This window comes from Oncorhynchus mykiss, chromosome 2 (genome assembly GCF_057628025.1).
Source record: "Oncorhynchus mykiss isolate SJ-2025 chromosome 2, ASM5762802v1, whole genome shotgun sequence".
NCBI lineage: Eukaryota > Metazoa > Chordata > Actinopteri > Salmoniformes > Salmonidae > Oncorhynchus > Oncorhynchus mykiss.
The window spans coordinates 17,476,031-17,495,000 of record NC_143023.1 but is presented as its reverse complement, the minus strand read 5'-3'; the positions used below and the strand labels follow the sequence as shown (position 1 = coordinate 17,495,000).

At 41.2% G+C, this 18,970-nt stretch overlaps 2 protein-coding genes across 11 annotated transcripts in view; both read right to left on the bottom strand.

Annotated features, from left to right (window-relative positions):
- The window catches only part of LOC110534321 (uncharacterized), a 98,724-nt gene extending 95,998 nt beyond the window's left edge, over positions 1 to 2,726 (bottom strand). For 9 of the 10 annotated variants that reach the window (XM_090190759.1, XM_090190770.1, XM_090190798.1 and 6 more), the window contains exon 1: positions 2,476 to 2,718. The gene's annotated coding sequence lies outside the window, so the exon portion shown is untranslated. Of the gene's footprint in view, positions 1 to 2,475 lie in introns of all 10 variants that reach the window. The other variant, XM_090190803.1, reaches the window with a different exon arrangement.
- Positions 2,727 to 10,009: 7,283 nt separating this feature from the next.
- Positions 10,010 to 16,143, bottom strand: LOC149984887 (inward rectifier potassium channel 2-like). The gene is made up of 3 exons (XM_090216650.1): positions 14,711 to 16,143; positions 12,029 to 12,346; positions 10,010 to 11,424 (listed from the first exon to the last, which is right to left on the bottom strand). The coding sequence occupies exons 1-3, from the start codon at positions 15,746 to 15,748 to the stop codon at positions 11,191 to 11,193; spliced, it is 1,590 nt and encodes a 529-aa protein (XP_090072776.1). The 5' UTR covers positions 15,749 to 16,143; the 3' UTR covers positions 10,010 to 11,190.
- Between the last annotated feature and the right edge of the window lie 2,827 nt (positions 16,144 to 18,970).

The window sequence follows — 18,970 nt, the reverse complement described above, 5'->3', positions numbered from 1 at the left end:
TACTACTGCAGAAAGCTCAATCTGCACTGACACAAAACACTCTCTATCTCCCTTCAATCAAACGGTTACTACTGCAGAAAGCTCAATCTGCACTGACACAAAACACTCTCTATCCCCCTTCAATCAAACGGTTACTACTGCAGAAAGCTCAATCTGCACTGACACAAAACACTCTCTATCTCCCTTCAATCAGATGGTTACTACTGCAGAAAGCTCAATCTGCACTGACACAAAACACTCTCTATCTCCCTTCAATCAAACGGTTACTACTGCAGAAAGCTCAATCTGCACTGACACAAAACACTCTCTATCTCCCTTCAATCAAACGGTTACTACTGCAGAAAGCTCAATCTGCACTGACACAAAACACTCTCTATCTCCCTTCAATCAAACGGTTACTACTGCAGAAAGCTCAATCTGCACTGACACAAAACACTCTCTATCTCCCTTCAATCAGATGGTTACTACTGCAGAAAGCTCAATCTGCACTGACACAAAACACTCTCTATCTCCCTTCAATCAAACGGTTACTACTGCAGAAAGCTCAATCTGCACTGACACAAAACACTCTCTATCTCCCTTCAATCAAATGGTTACTACTGCAGAAAGCTCAATCTGCACTGACACAAAACACGAGAAGAATAATGGTTCGATCTGCTTACCTTCAATCTAGATTCACTGCTGAATTCAAGTATTTATTTTTTACTATAGTTGAATTACTACTACTACTACAGACTATACTAGTCTGACAGACTGAAGGAAAGAGAGTATACCTCATAGGTAGTGTTTAAACACGTCTGAACTACAGCTGAGTCTGCCATATAGGCCATTTCTCAGAAGTCTCTGAAAAGTAGTATGGATTGATTTAGTGATTGGTCTGAGGGTGTCAATCATCTATAGACTGCTTGTTTATATCTTTATTGGCTCCTAAAGGACACTGATATTGTCTACCCCAATAAATGACTACTCATCATTTGGATTGAAGCAGAACCCCTCTGCATACATTACATAAAGTGAGTCTGAGTGTCAACCCGACCCAAAACACAAGGTCTGTTGCTGTCTGTCATCACAGATAAGGTGTCTACTCTCTCCACCCAGACCGCCCTGATTCCTCCCATGTCTTTCTGTCTGTGTCTGTCCCTCTGTCTCTGGCCTGAGTAGGTCTACACCTGCACTGACACCTACTCCTGTCTGTCTGTCATACTGTGTACACACAGCAGATTAGTGTTGATGAGTCACTCCAAACAGAGAGACAGAGTGCAGTTTCATTACTGATGAGAGAAGGAAGATGAAGGATGGCCAGAAATAGTCATCAGATATCCTGAGGCATTCCTTATCATCTGTTTATACATGTCTGTCTGTATTTATCGTTATAACAAAAGCTTATAGCACATCTGAACAAGGCTGTCTTTGGGCTTCCATCACTGACTGACCAAGCTACTGTAGCTCACTCAGCCAGGTGTCTAAAACCTAATAAGACCATTTATTTTTTCCATAGCAACACTAAACTAAGCACACTCCCCAATACACCACCACAGTGCAGTATTAAAGACAATACTTGCGGGGTTTGTGTGGAGGTCAATGCGGGGGTGCGGGAGGAATGTGTGTGTGGTTGTGTGTGTGTGTGTGTGAGTGGTGGTGGTGGTGGTGGTGGTGGGGGGGGGGGGGGGGGGGGGGGGGGGCACGGTAACGCCTTTTCTTTACGCTTAAATTTGAGGGGAAAAGCCGAGTGTTGAGGCAGAGGTGACATTGTGACTCAACCACCGCCTGAAACTGTCGCTGGCAGACAGACACACTAGCAAGCTCCCCCGTCCAAAATATTAGTGCGTCCGCTAACGGGAGCCATACGAAAGATTCCCATTCTACTACCTGCAACACCATACCACCCGACAAAAGCCATGAAGCCAAACGCCAACCACACCTCGAGCATGAGGTATGAATAATGATTAGGGGATTCGTTATAGCATATAGCCTAATTATAGACTCAATGGACCACATTAAAGAGAGCGCATGGAATTTAGCCTTACAGTTAGCTTTGGGGTGGTCAGTCACTAATGTGGGTTAAATAATAACCTAATAATAATATTAATAATAATAGGTTAATAATACGAATATCTTACGGATAAGAAGACATAATATCGTTATAATAATATACTTATAATAAACCCTTCATTAATAAAGCAACATAATTACAACTGCTTGCATTCTCTTGTCTAACAGCTTACAATATTTTCGGTTTGCTATGTGATCGTTTTGTACCATTCGTGGGCCTGCATGCTAACCGGAGGGCCAGGCAGCACGCCGCTGGAATGTCCCCTATTGGGTGTAATTTTCGGCGTTATTCCACCCGCATTTAGACTAACCTAGCTAGGTTAGCAAGTAGCCAACACCAATGAAATATGATGCGTCGCCGTGCAGGATATTAGACTAACTACGACTGAATTAGAGTTGGCTATTGGTAACCAAATATCTCACCTTCACAATGTTCTCCGAGACGTGGATAAGTCTAGGGCTCGAGGAGGAACGAAATAAGACGGTTTCTCCGTTTTTTCCTGATTTATATGAGGTGAGAGGAGGGTACCGCAAATGCGGCTTTTATCATTACACCGCTCTCTCAGTCGAAGCCGCTCACACACATTCTACTGATCATAAAACAGACAGACAGAAGGGTGAGGGCAAATCGCCGGCTTCAGGGCAGCACAATCACTTCCTGTCTATACACCAATAAAAAATAACTTACATTTAAGTCCCGCTTTATAAATAGAGTCTTCGAATGAAAATCCACAACTGCTGCGAATCCCCGCCCATTGAATGAGACGATCCCGTCCAGCCCCTTCACTGGCACAGATACAAGCGACAACAAATGGGATCTTGAGAGATCCCAATTGCCACACATCCTAACCAATCAGACAAAATATTGGGCAGTCCCATCAGTCTGACGGACGTGTGGAATGCCCAATTGGAGTAAAGTAGCAGGTGCCCATGCAGTTTTCTCGCGGTGGGGTAGGGAGATTTGCACGCTCTTTGTTGATGACAGCGTCCCTTGTCTGTCACTCGGAGAGGGACGGAATAGTCCCTAGACATTGATCTAAGGTCGGGTTTGGGTTTAATTTAATGGTTAATGCTAGGTTTGGAGACAGTACTAAGCTGATCTTAGACCTGTGCATAAGGACTGTCTATTGGAAAAGCCGGGCTACTAAAAGAGGCGACCGTCCCAGATTCCTACGAACAGTTACCGTCTCCGAGTCTTAAGAATCTGGCTGGCGACCGCAGCTACAGCATGCTATAGTACTGCTCAAAGGGGTTTGCCATTTAAAGACAAAACTGGTGCACCAGTCTTTGCTCATCAATTATTCTGATTATATAGGACTAGGTATTCTTCTAAAAATAGATCATTTCTATTGCATTATGAATTTTTGTTTTTAGGTAATAAACATGTGATAACATATTCTATATAGTTTACAAGCCTGCACACCTTGCACAGTAAAGACACAGTAATTAACTCTATTGTAATGGAGGCAGTCTTTTACAGATATTCAGGCCTACGTTGTGACCAAATACACCTTTCCATTCAGCAAAAAATAAATTAGACTTTTATTTGACAATGAGAGAATCTGAGACTCAAGTACAAAATAAACCAGAATTGACTCATATCAATCAATGTGTTTTATTTGCTCTACAGTGCCATTCTTTTTCACATGGAAGTGCTTTCTGCCACAAACAGTAGTGAAATTATTATTTTTTTTTTGTGATACAACAGAGAAGGATGGGAAACGAATACAGTGGTATCTGTAGAAAATAATAATAGAGCACAGCTAGTAACAACCTGATTCCACTAACGTACATCCCGACATACCTTGACCTGCAATATCAGAGTTTTATTCTGGAATCTAATAAAGCAACCAACCAGGAAGTAATCAAGTAATCCATCTGGCTATGTTGTTGTTGTGTGGGATGCGTAAAAAAAAAGACTAACGCAGAGGTCAAGAGGTCAGAGTCCTGGTGGTCAGGGTTCAAGTTACCCCCCCACAGGAAGTGGAGCAGACAGGACTGGCCATTCACATATAAATAGAACTTGGTAGCCATGGAGACATAGGAAAATAAGGAAGGACACGGAAGTTGAATAAATGTCAAGAACACCAACTATAACCGATCAATATGGTTGTAAATTATATAATGGAATCTGCTTTAAAAGGTGAAATATCCATGTTTCCTGTTCAAAAGCTCAGTGTGTGTGAAGTGCTTCTTTCCATATACAGTATGTGATGTCTTAAAATGCCATTTCAATAGCCGTTTGTGTGCTTTTACAGTGCTTTGTATGTACTGTACGTAGTGTCCATAGTGTCAACTTACTTCTGTGCAAAGATGCAAGTCAAAGTTTCAGAGTTGTCTGTCCTTGTAGTAGGTAGAACATTACAGCCCTGTTGTGTCATCTAGTGGTCAAGACTTTACACTTTACATATCATGTAGATCCATGATATATTGTGCATGGTATCTGCTGGTAAGGTGCATAACCCAATGATTTTGAATTGTAATACTGCAAAAGGAAACCGAATAGATTATATTTGAAATAATGACTTAGTTATTATTTAATACCACACATTGCAGTTTAACTTAATGTAAAGTGTGACTAAATATTGTGGTAGTAACGGCATAGAAGTTAGAAGTCTTCATCTCTCAATAACATCAGTATACATATTTCAGAAACCATCACTTTCAGAAGAGTTACACGATTCAACAAAATAGACAGGCAATAAAAACATCTAATTTGAACATTGCAAATCATGTGCTAGTTATAGAATAACACCATAGACTTCTTTTTGAAGGCACCGCCCAATGCATTAGTCTCCCACATGGTGTGAGACAGACACCAACCAAAGCAGAATCATAGAATTCAGGATTAGTCATCCATTCTAATTCTTTGAACAGAACCTCTCTCAGAGAACAGAATGTCACAGAAATTCAATTCCTCCTCAGGTGGTTTGCCAGTGCAGTTGTGAGCCCTCACAGTTTACAGTAAGAACAGGAAGATGTAGGGAGTGGTCAGGGAGGTTTTCCTTACGTAAATGTACTGCAGTGAAGTGACAGTTGTACGTTTCAGGTCCTCAGTACATGGTGGTCATGGCAGTCCAACAGGTTTACGGTCCATTTCCAGTCCCAGTTTAGGGTGCACTGCCAAGGCCTGGACACTTCCAACAATGTACCTTAAAGGTAAACTCAGCTAAATGACGTTACCACGAGTAGCACTGCAGTTATTGAGATGAGTGAGATACAGGACTTCATTCTCACAGTCACACACATGGGTGAAAGTAGATGTCATTTCTTCCCAGTATGGGACCTCCTATGTTCACATGATCACACAATTCCATATAGAATCTCTATTCATTCATTACATATAGAATCTATTCATTCATTACATATAGAATCTATTCATTCATTACATATAGAATCTCTATTCATTCATTACATATAGAATCTCTATTCATTCATTCCATATAGAATCTCTGTTCATTCATTACATATAGAATTTCTATTCATTCATTACATATAGAATCTCTATTCATTCATTCCATATAGAATCTCCATTCATTCATTACATATAGCATCTCTATTCATTCATTACATATAGAATTTATATTCATTCATTACATATAGACTCTCCATTCATTACATATAGAATCTCCATTCATTCCATATAGAATCTCTATTCATTCATTACATATAGAATCTCTATTCATTCATTCCATATAGAATCTCCATTCATTCATTACATATAGCATCTCTATTCATTCATTACATATAGAATTTATATTCATTCATTACATATAGACTCTCCATTCATTACATATAGAATCTCCATTCATTACATATAGAATCTATATTCATTCATTACATATAGAATCTCTATTCATTCATTACATATAGACTCTCCATTCATTACATATAGAATCTCCATTCATTCCATATAGAATCTCTATTCATTCATTACATATAGAATCTCCATTCATTACATATAGAATCTCCATTCATTACATATAGAATCTATATTCATTCATTACATATAGAATCTCTATTCATTCATTCCATATAGAATCTCTATTCATTACATATAGAATCTCTATTCATTACATATAGAATCTCCATTCATTACATATAGAATCTCCATTCATAACATATAGAATCTATATTCATTCATTCCATATAGAATCTCTATTCATTCATTACATATAGAATCTCTATTCATTCATTACATATAGAATCTCTATTCATTCATTCCATATAGAATCTCCCTTCATTCATTACATATAGAATCTCCATTCATTACATATAGAATCTCCATTCATTCCATATAGAATCTCTATTCATTCATTCCATATAGAATCTCCATTCATTCATTACATATAGAATCTCCATTCATTACATATAGAATCTCCATTCATTCCATATAGAATCTCTATTCATTCATTACATATAGAATCTCTATTCATTCATTACATATAGAATCTCTATTCATTCATTCCATATAGAATCTCCCTTCATTCATTACATATAGAATCTCCATTCATTACATATAGAATCTCCATTCATAACATATAGAATCTCTATTCATTCATTCCATATAGAATCTCCATTCATTCATTACATATAGAATCTCCATTCATTACATATAGAATCTCCATTCATTCCATATAGAATCTCTATTCATTCATTACATATAGAATCTCCATTCATTCATTACATATAGAATCTCCATTCATTACATATAGAATCTCTATTCATTCATTCCATATAGAATCTCCATTCATTCATTACATATAGAATCTCTGTTCATTCATTACATATAGAATTTCTATTCATTCATTCCATATAGAATCTCCATTCATTCATTACATATAGAATCTCTATTCATTCATTCCATATAGAATCTCTATTCATTCATTACATATAGAATTTCTATTCATTCATTCCATATAGAATCTCTATTCATTCATTACATATAGAATTTCTATTCATTCAGTCCATATATAATCTCCATTCATTCATTACATATAGAATTTCTATTCATTCATTACATATAGAATCTCCATTCATTACATATATAATCTCCATTCATTCCATATAGAATCTCTATTCATTCATTACATATAGAATCTCCATTCATTACATATAGAATCTCCATTCATAACATATAGAATCTCTATTCATTCATTACATATAGAATCTCCATTCATTCCATATAGAATCTCTATTCATTCATTCCATATAGAATCTCCATTCATTCATTACATATAGAATCTCCATTCATTCCATATAGAATCTCTATTCATTCATTACATATAGAATCTCTATTCATTCATTCCATATAGAATCTCCATTCATTCATTACATATAGAATCTCCATTCATTACATTAAGAATCTCTATTCATTCATTACATATAGAATCTCTATTCATTCATTCCATATAGAATCTCTATTCATTCATTACATATAGAATCTCTATTCATTCATTCCATATAGAATCTCTGTTCATTCATTACATATAGAATTTCTATTAATTCATTACATATAGAATCTCTATTCATTCATTCCATATAGAATCTCCATTCATTCATTACATATAGAATCTCTATTCATTCATTACATATAGAATCTCTATTAATTCATTACATATAGAATCTCTATTCATTCATTACATATAGAATCTCCATTCATTACATATAGAATCTCCATTCATTCCATATAGAATCTCTATTCATTCATTACATATAGAATCTCCATTCATTGCATATAGAATCTCCATTCATTACATATAGAATCTCTATTCATTCATTACATATAGAATCTCCATTCATTCCATATAGAATCTCTATTCATTCATTACATATAGAATCTCCATTCATTCCATATAGAATCTCTATTCATTCATTCCATATAGAATCTCCATTCATTCATTACATATAGAATCTCCATTCATTACATATAGAATCTCTATTCATTCATTACATATAGAATCTCTATTCATTCATTACATATAGAATCTCTATTCATTCATTCCATATAGAATCTCTATTCATTCATTACATATAGAATCTCTGTTCATTCATTACATATAGAATCTCCATTCATTCCATATAGAATCTCTATTCATTCATTACATATAGAATCTCTATTCATTCATTCCATATAGAATCTCCATTCATTCATTACATATAGAATCTCCATTCATTACATTAAGAATCTCTATTCATTCATTACATATAGAATCTCTATTCATTCATTCCATATAGAATCTCTATTCATTCATTACATATAGAATCTCTATTCATTCATTCCATATAGAATCTCTGTTCATTCATTACATATAGAATTTCTATTAATTCATTACATATAGAATCTCTATTCATTCATTCCATATAGAATCTCCATTCATTCATTACATATAGAATCTCTATTCATTCATTACATATAGAATCTCTATTAATTCATTACATATAGAATCTCTATTCATTCATTACATATAGAATCTCCATTCATTACATATAGAATCTCCATTCATTCCATATAGAATCTCTATTCATTCATTACATATAGAATCTCCATTCATTGCATATAGAATCTCCATTCATTACATATAGAATCTCTATTCATTCATTACATATAGAATCTCCATTCATTCCATATAGAATCTCTATTCATTCATTACATATAGAATCTCCATTCATTCCATATAGAATCTCTATTCATTCATTCCATATAGAATCTCCATTCATTCATTACATATAGAATCTCCATTCATTACATATAGAATCTCTATTCATTCATTCCATATAGAATCTCTATTCATTCATTACATATAGAATCTATTCATTCATTACATATAGAATCTCTATTCATTCATTACATATAGAATCTATTCATTCATTCCATATAGAATCTCCATTCATTCATTACATATAGAATCTCTATTCATTCATTCCATATAGAATCTCTATTCATTCATTACATATAGAATATATCCATTCATTCCATATAGAATCTCTATTCATTCATTCCATATAGAATCTCTATTCATTCATTACATATAGAATCTCCATTCATTCCATATAGAATCTCTATTCATTCATTACATATAGAATCTCCATTCATTCCATATAGAATCTCTATTCATTCATTACATATAGAATCTCCATTCATTCCATATAGAATCTCTATTCATTCATTCCATATAGAATCTCTATTCATTCATTACATATAGAATCTCCATTCATTCCATATAGAATCTCTATTCATTCATTCCATATAGAATCTCTATTCTTTCATTAGGATTTCTGTTCATTCATTAGGATCTCTGTGGGCCTCGTACTAAAGATTTGTTATTTAACTTAACTAATGTATGTAGGTAATGTATTACCTTCTACTGTGGCACAAACCACCAGTCAGGATGTTTTCATCTGATTGTCAAGCAATCACTTCAAAGGCCTCCTTTACATGTTCATCCAGTCTCAACATGTCTCCAGCCTCCAAACAGTGGTGGATGGAAAGAGACCTCTGTTACACAAAACACCAACAAGTGTGATGACATTTTGGTGATTGTCATTAGGCCAGAATTTATGCGTCCACTACTGTCCGCGCGGGTCTCAGTGTCAGCCATCCATCTCAGCCTCGGCAACATTTTGTTTTCATTATTGTGATAGACTCAAATTTTACCGGGAGAAGTTGAGCCTCACACTTCAACGCTCTTAGTTGTTGTGGAAATTGACCCACTATGCTGTTTACTTTCTGCATCTACGTCATATCGCTGAGTCTACCTTTAACATCCCCCATTTTCCCCTTCAAACTCTAACAAATATACAGTATTCAGCAAATGAACTAAATAAAGAAAATACTGAGGAAAATCATACAAAGTTAAATGTTTGAGGAACACAGAATCTCAGGTGACAGAATCTCACATTCAAGACAGAGGTAAACATTAACATAAGATTGTCCCTTCAGCTGGGTACTGTAGAATTTTTAAAATAACATAAGGTAACATTTTAATCAAAGTTCTGCTTACAAAGTACTTATAAACCTTTGTTTGTTAACCATAGTTAACCATATTAAACAATCAATCATAAGTTTAGAAGTAGACCTTCAAATAACATGTTACCAGACGATGCACTCATATGGTTTTGTGCTGACACTGCACCCAGTTGAACAAGCAACATGTTTGATTAAATAAAGCAAATATATAATAGTCTTGCATTATAAATACAGAATAACAACATACAGTACAAGTCAAAGAAACAGCTTAAAACCGCTGCTTATTTCCAGCTGTTTCTCTGTATCCATTTTGCTACATAGCAGTCTAACACAACAGACCTGCTCAAACCTTGACAGAACACAAATCACCAGAATCAAAAACATATCAATAATGCCTTCTCATTCAGTTCATAACAAACATCCCTCAATGTGTAGATAGATATACACCGTTTTACCTCATTCTCTCACACAGTATTCAACATCAACAGGTTTGGTGTAGAAGTTACCCGTAGGCACAGATCTAGGATCAGCTTAGCCTCTCCAAAACCTAACCTTCACCATTAGGGGGCATAAACACTAAACTGGTCATAGCTCAGTGTCTAGGGGGCAGCTTCACCTTACTCCCATGTGTCCAGTGTGAGTTGTAACTGAACAGGAGCTGCAGGTACAGACTGAAACCAATAGGGGTCAGTGTTGTATGTGTGGTCAGCTAGGTGCTGGAGCCAGTGGTGAATGTAGCGGTTGGTTGACGGGACGGGTCTGAGACAGACGGGTTCATAATGATTCTGAAAGATCGCTATGTCCAAATCAGCCAACACAGTTAGAGTAGCAGCAGCCCATCTACCCCTTTCAAAGACAATTCTCTCTCTCTTTCTATCCCTCTCTCTCCTGTTCTGTCCTATCTGTCTGTCCTTTTCTCTCTCTGTTTGACAGTATACAGTATCTCTGTCTCTCGGCGTCTTTGTGGTGTCTTCTGTTTCTCTTTCTACACCTCTCTCAACTTCAGTCTCTCAATGTTGTCCTTTTCCCTAAATCTTCTACTTACCTTTCTCTACGTTGGTCTCTTTCCCTATGAAGCCTGTATCTCTTTCTGCCTCTCTCTCCCTTTGTCTGTCCCTGACTTCCTGTGGATCCTAGGTCACTTCCTGTCCCCTCTGCCTGTCGCCTCCCTAGTTAGTGTGGGTGGGTTGTGAGAGGGAGGATCGGTGGGTCAGGGAGGAGGGGCAGACGCCAGGGTTGCCCTCAGGGTCATTGTCAGGGGAGACGAGCTGCAGGGCTACTTCGTTCTCATAGCAGAAGGAGGAGCGTGAGCCCTGGATGTACTTCTGCTCGGCTAACTCTTTTGCACTGCAAGAGGGTGTGCTGGGAATCTCATAGGTCCGGTGGAAGAACGAGTAGTCCACCTGGATAAGAAAAAGAGAGGGGTCACTCTGGGTAAGAAAAAGAGAGGGGTCACTCTGGATAAGAAAAAGAGAGGGGTCACTCTGGATAAGAAAAAGAGAGGGGTCACTCTGGATAAGAAAAAGAGAGGGGTCACTCTGGGTAAGAAAAAGAGAGGGGTCACTCTGGATAAGAAAAAGAGAGGGGTCACTCTGGATAAGAAAAAGAGAGGGGTCACTCTGGGTAAGAAAAAGAGAGGGGTCACTCTGGATAAGAAAAAGAGAGGGGTCACTCTGGATAAAAAAAGAGAGGGGTCACTCTGGATAAGAAAAAGAGAGGGGTCACTCTGGATAAGAAAAAGAGAGGGGTCACTCTGGATAAGAAAAAGAGAGGGGTCACTCTGGATAAGAAAAAGAGAGGGGTCACTCTGGATAAGAAAAAGAGAGGGGTCACTCTGGATAAGAAAAAGAGAGGGGTCACTCTGGATAAGAAAAAGAGAGGGGTCACTCTAGATAAGAATGTCTGCTGAATGGCTAAAATGTAGAGAAAAGGGAAAATGTAACAACGAAGCTAGAGGATGAGAAACTCTTTCCTCTTCTGTTTCTATAGGACCTCTCCCCCTCTTACCTGGTAACAGTTCTTCCTCTCGAAGAGCACAGGTTCGAAGCGGTGACCCCAGAGGATCTCGGAGGCGAGGTAGGAGCTGCGACACTGTGTGGTCATGGCTGTGGCCTCCACCATACCCTCCAGAATGACCACCACCTCCAGCTCCGCGTCGCCCTCCAGAGTCCGACGGTCCATCTCAAAAAACGGCGACTCATCGTCGATCTCGTGGACGATGGTTACCGGGGAAACCAGGAAGATGCGGTCGGTTCCCGTGTCGAATCCCACGTTGATGTCCTCATTGTCCAGCGGGAGGAACTCTCCCTCTGGGGTCACCCTCGGCTGGGGGAGGGGGAAAGAACAGGGGTAGAGAAAGGGAAGTACAGAGGGTATGAGGTTAGTGATTAAGTGTTTAGTTTTTACATTGTGTACAGGAACATATTGTATTGTTCAGTCTAAAGTCTTAAGTGTTACGTTCCACAGAAAGCTCTCGCCTGCCTATATTTCTTGGCTGCACCAGTCTACAGCCATTCTCCACAGGCCTAGGCTTACTACACAACCTTTTTCAGGAGTCAATCCCCAGCCTCAGCACTGAGAAACACCAGTCTACAGCCATACTCCACAGGCCTAGGCTTACTACACAACCTTTTTCAGGAGTCAATCCCCAGCCTCAGCACTGAGAAACACCAGTCTACAGCCATACTCCACAGGCCTAGGCTTACTACACAACCTTTTTCAGGAGTCAATCCCCAGCCTCAGCACTGAGAAACACCAGTCTACAGCCATACTCCACAGGCCTAGGCTTACTACACAACCTTTTTCAGGAGTCAATCCCCAGCCTCAGCACTGAGAAACACCAGTCTACAGCCATACTCCACAGGCCTAGGCTTACTACACAACCTTTTTCAGGAGTCAATCCCCAGCCTCAGCACTGAGAAACACCAGTCTACAGCCATACTCCACAGGCCTAGGCTTACTACACAACCTTTTTCAGGAGTCAATCCCCAGCCTCAGCACTGAGAAACACCAGTCTACAGCCATACTCCACAGGCCTAGGCTTACTACACAACCTTTTTCAGGAGTCAATCCCCAGCCTCAGCACTGAGAAACACCAGTCTACAGCCATACTCCACAGGCCTAGGCTTACTACACAACCTTTTTCAGGAGTCAATCCCCAGCCTCAGCACTAAGAAACACCAGTCTACAGCCAAACTCCACAGGCCTAGGCTTACTACACAACCTTTTTCAGGAGCCAATCCCCAATTCTGCGATGATCCCCCAAAACTTATCAAAGCTGCCCCGTCTGAACTTTGACATGATCAAGCTTTTAAGAAGATCTAAATGTCCCTCTCTTCACCTCCCTGCTCTAGAGCTTTACAACCCACAGGACAATGAAAGCAGTGGTAGGTAAGGGCCACATGAAACACAATAGATACAGACCGGCAGACAATGTGTCAGAACACACACCACCTCGCAAACTTTCCCCAAAATCGCGAACAGATGGCCAGAAAATAGTATTATCTATATACAGTACACAGACGGAACCATACACACACACACGCACGCGCACACACACACACACACACACACACACACACACATACACACACACACACACACACACACACACACACACACACACACACACACACACACACACACACACACACACACACACACACACACACACACACACACACACACACAAGTTTTGAGTTAAAGAATCCTGGGGAAATGAATCCCTTGGTAAATCTTCTAAACCCCTGAGGGAGAATAAAACAAGCTCTCATTAACCACAGACATCAGAGTACAGTCCAGATGGCCTCACCGATATCACTCTCTCTCTCGCTCTCCCTCTCCCTCTCTACTTCTCCCCATCACTTTCCATCTATCTCTCTCTCCCTCTCCCTCTACTTCTCCCCATCACTTTCCATCTCTCTCTCTCTCGCTCTCTCTCTCTCCCTCTCTACTTCTCCCCATCACTTTCTATCTATCTCTCTCTCCCTCTCCCTCTACTTCTCCCCATCACTTTCCATCTCTCTCTCTCTGTCTCCCTCTCTACTTCTCCCCATCACTTTCCATATATCTCTCTCTCCCTCTCCCTCTACTTCTCCCCATCACTTTCCATCTCTCTCTCTCTGTCTCCCTCTCTACTTCTCCCCATCACTTTCCATCTCTCTCTCTGTCTCCCTCTCTACTTCTCCCCATCACTTTCCATCTCTCTCTCTCTGTCTCCCTCTCTACTTCTCCCCATCACTTTCCATCCATCCATCTCTCTCTCTCTCCCTCTCTACTTCTCCCCACCACTTTCCATCTCTCTCTCTCTCTCTCTCCCTCTCTACTTCTCCCCACCACTTTCCATCACTCACTCACTCTCTCTCTCTCTCTCTCTCTCTCTCTCTCTCTCTCTCTCTCTCCCTCTCCCTCTCCCTCCCTCTCCCTCTCTCTCTCTCTCTCTCTCTCTCTCTCTCCCTCTCCCTCTCCCTCCCTCTCCCTCTCTACTGCTCCCCATCACTTTCCATCTCTCTCTCTCCATAATTGTTAATACAGTTACTGATGTGTCCTGCCTCTTCTCCTGCTTACAGCCCCTTCAGTATCTTTACAGTTACTGATGTGTCCTGCCTCTTCTACTGTTTACAGCCCCTTAAGTCTCTTTGCTCCCTTCCTTCATCCCTCAACCAATCCTCTTCTTCTCTCCTTTCTTACCTTCAATAGCTGTGCACGTACGTGTGCCTCTACCAGGTGGCTCTTGCGTAGGTTCCCCACCCTCCACATCATGCAGAGTTTCCCGTCTCTCAGCGCCACCACTGCCGTGTCAGAGAACAACAGCGTCTCGTTACGCTTCTTGGGCTTAGCGATCTTCGCCATGACCGCTCCGATGATGAAGGCGTCGATGATGCAGCCCACAATGCACTGCAAGACGACCGCCATCACCGCCAGGGGGCAGGCCTCGGTCACGCTGCGGAAGCCGTAACCAATGGACGTCTGCGTCTCCAGGGAGAACAGGAAGGCCGCCATAAAGCTGTTCACCTGAACGAAACACGTTTCCTCCACTTCCACCACCGCCCCTGCTCCGGACTCATCTCCTCCCCCGGAAGAGGCACCCGAGCTGGGGTTGAGGCGGATGGCGAAGTCCCCGTGCGCGGCGGCAATGAGCCAGAAGGCGAAGCCAAAGAGCAGCCAGGAGAGGAGGAAAGAGAGGCAGAAGATGACTAGCATCCAACGCCAGCGGATGTCCACGCAGGTGGTGAAAAGGTCGCTGAGGTAACGCTGGCCCCTCTCGCTCATGTTGACGAAGGTGACGTTGCAGCGCCCGTCCTTGCCCACAAAGCGGTGGCGGGGCCGGCGTCTAGAGTGCCGGGTGGGCCGGCGGCTTGAGGAGGAAGGGGACGACAGTGTTGAATCTCGGTCCGAGGACGAACAGCCTTCTCCCCTTCTCCCCAGACTTCCGCCCCTCCCGCCCCTCAGTCCTGAGCGCCCTCCTCCTTTCATCGATCCTTCCCCTCCTCCTGCCTCCAGGGCTCCGCTGGGCCTCCGTGCATTGCTGCCGTTGCCCTGCAGGGGGAGTGCTTTGCCATTTCGGTTGTGTGTGGGAGAGAGACTGGTGGGGCTCCCTGAGCCTCCCGTGCTCCCCCCCACCCTGGCCGTGTCAGCAACACTCAGAGCCAGCTTAATGACTTCCTCCTCGTCTACCAGCCCGTCAACCACCGCACTGAAACGTCGCTTAACACGCGCCGCTCCCATGGTGCTAAATACAATGTCTTACGCTGATGAAGCTGTAGTCTCAACTCCTATGTGCTTGTGAGTTTATGACCACCTAGGTATTGATAAGAACCTGGTGTTCTGTACTTCTTTCCAGTTCCACTGTTTCTATGGTGAAAAGTAATCCATCTGATGTGGTAAAGGTAAATCCATGAGGGAAAACTGTATCCAGCAGTAGATGACTTCCCTCACTTCCCGGATCATTGTTCCACTAACTTTTTATTAACAGTCAGGGTTACTCACAGCTCTACAGTGTCCTGATTCACAGTCTTCCTTCCATTCTCTTGAAGGAAACTCAGTGGTCAAGTTGTTGCTGTATATACTCCTCTGGTCAGAAACGTATTCCACAGCAGCAGATACACAGTCTCGCAGTAATACTGTATAGTCCCTGTAGTACTTACACTCCTTTGGGCTGAAGAGGGAGGTTACACACATGTCCAGGGTATCAACAGGAGGGACCCATAGTCTGTGGCCATCTTACGAGGAAGCAGGAGTTTTGCTGACAGTTTGAAACAGCACGAGGGAAACACATTGAGCAGGCTACAGGAACTGAGAAGCTTGAAGGGATGAGAGCTGGGGATACAATGGGGTAGTAGTAAGGAAGATATATACTCCCCACATTCACTAAAGTGCAATATGACAATACAGAGTCCAGGGGTAGATCCACAGTAAAGTACAGTCAAACGGTGTCTATGTTTCTAACACGTATCTAACATGCAACCAGCAGAGAAAAGAATAGCATGCTGTTTCTTACGTTCCATGATCTTCACTTCCCAGTGGTTTGGTCATGGAAAATACACAAGGCAGATTGAAACAGAGGAGGAACTCCTTAGACTATTGATTCAGATAATGGTACACAATTCCAATCCATTCACTTCCTATCAGTCAGAGTATGTTCCTCCACCCTTTTATATCTATGTTTCCTTTGCTACAGGGCCTTGGAACACATTTATGAGCTACAGTAGCCATGCACTGTGTAAATAATACTCACTCAGTGTCTCTCACAAGTGGGAGACTGTGACCAGCAGTTTGCCCTCAAATCCAAGTATCTTTTCCAAGCCACAAAAGTCCTGAAATGTCAGTGGTGAGTTCTTGGCACAACAAAAGCAGACTTTTAGAGACATTTGAAATATGTTTTCTCTCAGGTGACTGCTTTTTTAACAGAATATCCTATTCCTGAGAGTCTCTGTGTTTCTCCTAAAGGCATTGTCAATTCAGTACGGAACACACTGCGCAGACTGACTACTGACCAGATCAGCTACATCGCATTAACTCAGTGTTGTAAAAATGTATACAACAATAAGGAGACTTACTCTCCACTACAACTGCATGGGAGAATTCTCTATAACAGAGGGAGTGAGGGAAAGAGAGGGAGAAAGACAATAAAGAAAAGGAGAGAGAATGAAGTTACTTGACTTGAACGCCAAGGCATGTACAATTGTGTGTACTTTCTGTGTACCTATTTTTGTGTACCATCCTATACATATGATACCAGGATTAATTCTATACAACACCTATTATAGAGTCAAAGTGAATGTGTAGGAGGAGCAGAATCCTATTGGCCGGTTGTGGGGAAAGAGGGGAGGGGTAACAGGCACACAGGGCATACACCTGTGGATGACCTCTATGAAAACTCAGAGCTCAAATGTTATTTCAGAGGTCAAATCCTGTCCAATCCTGGGACGGGAGGTGCCGTGTCTTTGTTTTTTCCAAACGGGTTGGTTTTAGTTCTCTCCTCTTGGTTCAAGTGTCATACTCAACACCCCTGCTTGACAGAGAACACACATGTTTATCCATTTCAGAAAAGCTTCCAGTCTAATTGCCTTGGAAAAATGTGGCAATAATGTGCAGAGGACATGCAAGGAATACTGGGTAAAAACAACGACCCACTGAGGCAAACAAAGGTAATATTCTGGGAAGGGAGATTGTTTTAGTTTTTTGCATGCCAAATCCCTTAGGGATAAAAATCAAAGAAAACTCAAAAGGTTTAATTCAGAGCAAATCCAAATGACATAAAAAATGTTTGGTTGCGATATTAGACTTCACCTTCCGTACTCATTTCCAGTAGACTGTGGTTTCGAACACTGGCAAGCATTTGACCCCAGTGAACAAGCTAAACATGTTACTAGGTTCCTGAGGAACAGTTCAAACCTTCACCAGCTCCCTGAGGACAGTTTACAGTGTAACACCTTAACCAGATCACCTAGGACAGTTTACAGTGTAACACCCTAACTAGGAGCAACAAAGGCACAACACAGGAGAATACCAAGGCAACAGTCGTTACCTGGTGTCCTAGGTTTACATAGAGACAGATGTTACCTACTGTCCTAGGTTTACACAGAGACAGGTGTTACCTGTTGTCCAAGGTTTACACAGAGACAGGTGTTATCTATTGTCCTAGGTTTACACAGAGACAGATGTTACCTACTGTCCTAGGTTTACACAGAGACAGGTGTTACCTGCTGTCCTAGGTTTACACAGAGACAGATGTTACCTACTGTCCTAGGTTTACACAGAGACAGATGTTACCTACTGTCCTAGGTTTACACAGAGACAGGTGTTACCTGCTGTCCTAGGTTTACACAGAGACAGATGTTACCTACTGTCCTAGGTTTACACAGAGACAGATGTTACCTGTTGTCCTAGGTTTACACAGAGACAGGTGTTACCTGTTGTCCTAGGTTTACACAGAGACAGGTGTTACCTACTGTCCTAGGTTTACACAGAGACAGGTGTTACCTGTTGTCCAAGGTTTACACAGAGACAGGTGTTACCTGCTGTCCTAGGTTTACACAGAGACAGATGTTACCTACTGTCCTAGGTTTACACAGAGACAGATGTTACCTACTGTCCTAGGTTTACACAGAGACAGATGTTACCTACTGTCCTAGGTTTACACAGAGACAGGTGTTACCTGCTGTCCTAGGTTTACACAGAGACAGGTGTTACCTACTGTCCTAGGTTTACACAGAGACAGGTGTTACCTACTGTCCTAGGTTTACACAGAGACAGGTGTTGTCATGTCACACAAACAGTAAGAGAGGGGAGAAGAGAAGAGAAGCCTCTACAACAAGTGGAAGTGGGGAAAGAGATCCCTCCTAAAGTGAGAGGTGACGTAGGGGTTCATTTTGACTGGTCTGCTGCCCTCCCTCTCTCAGGCATAGTAACAGGAATTTAGGGGCTGCACTTCTGAGAAAGTAGAGA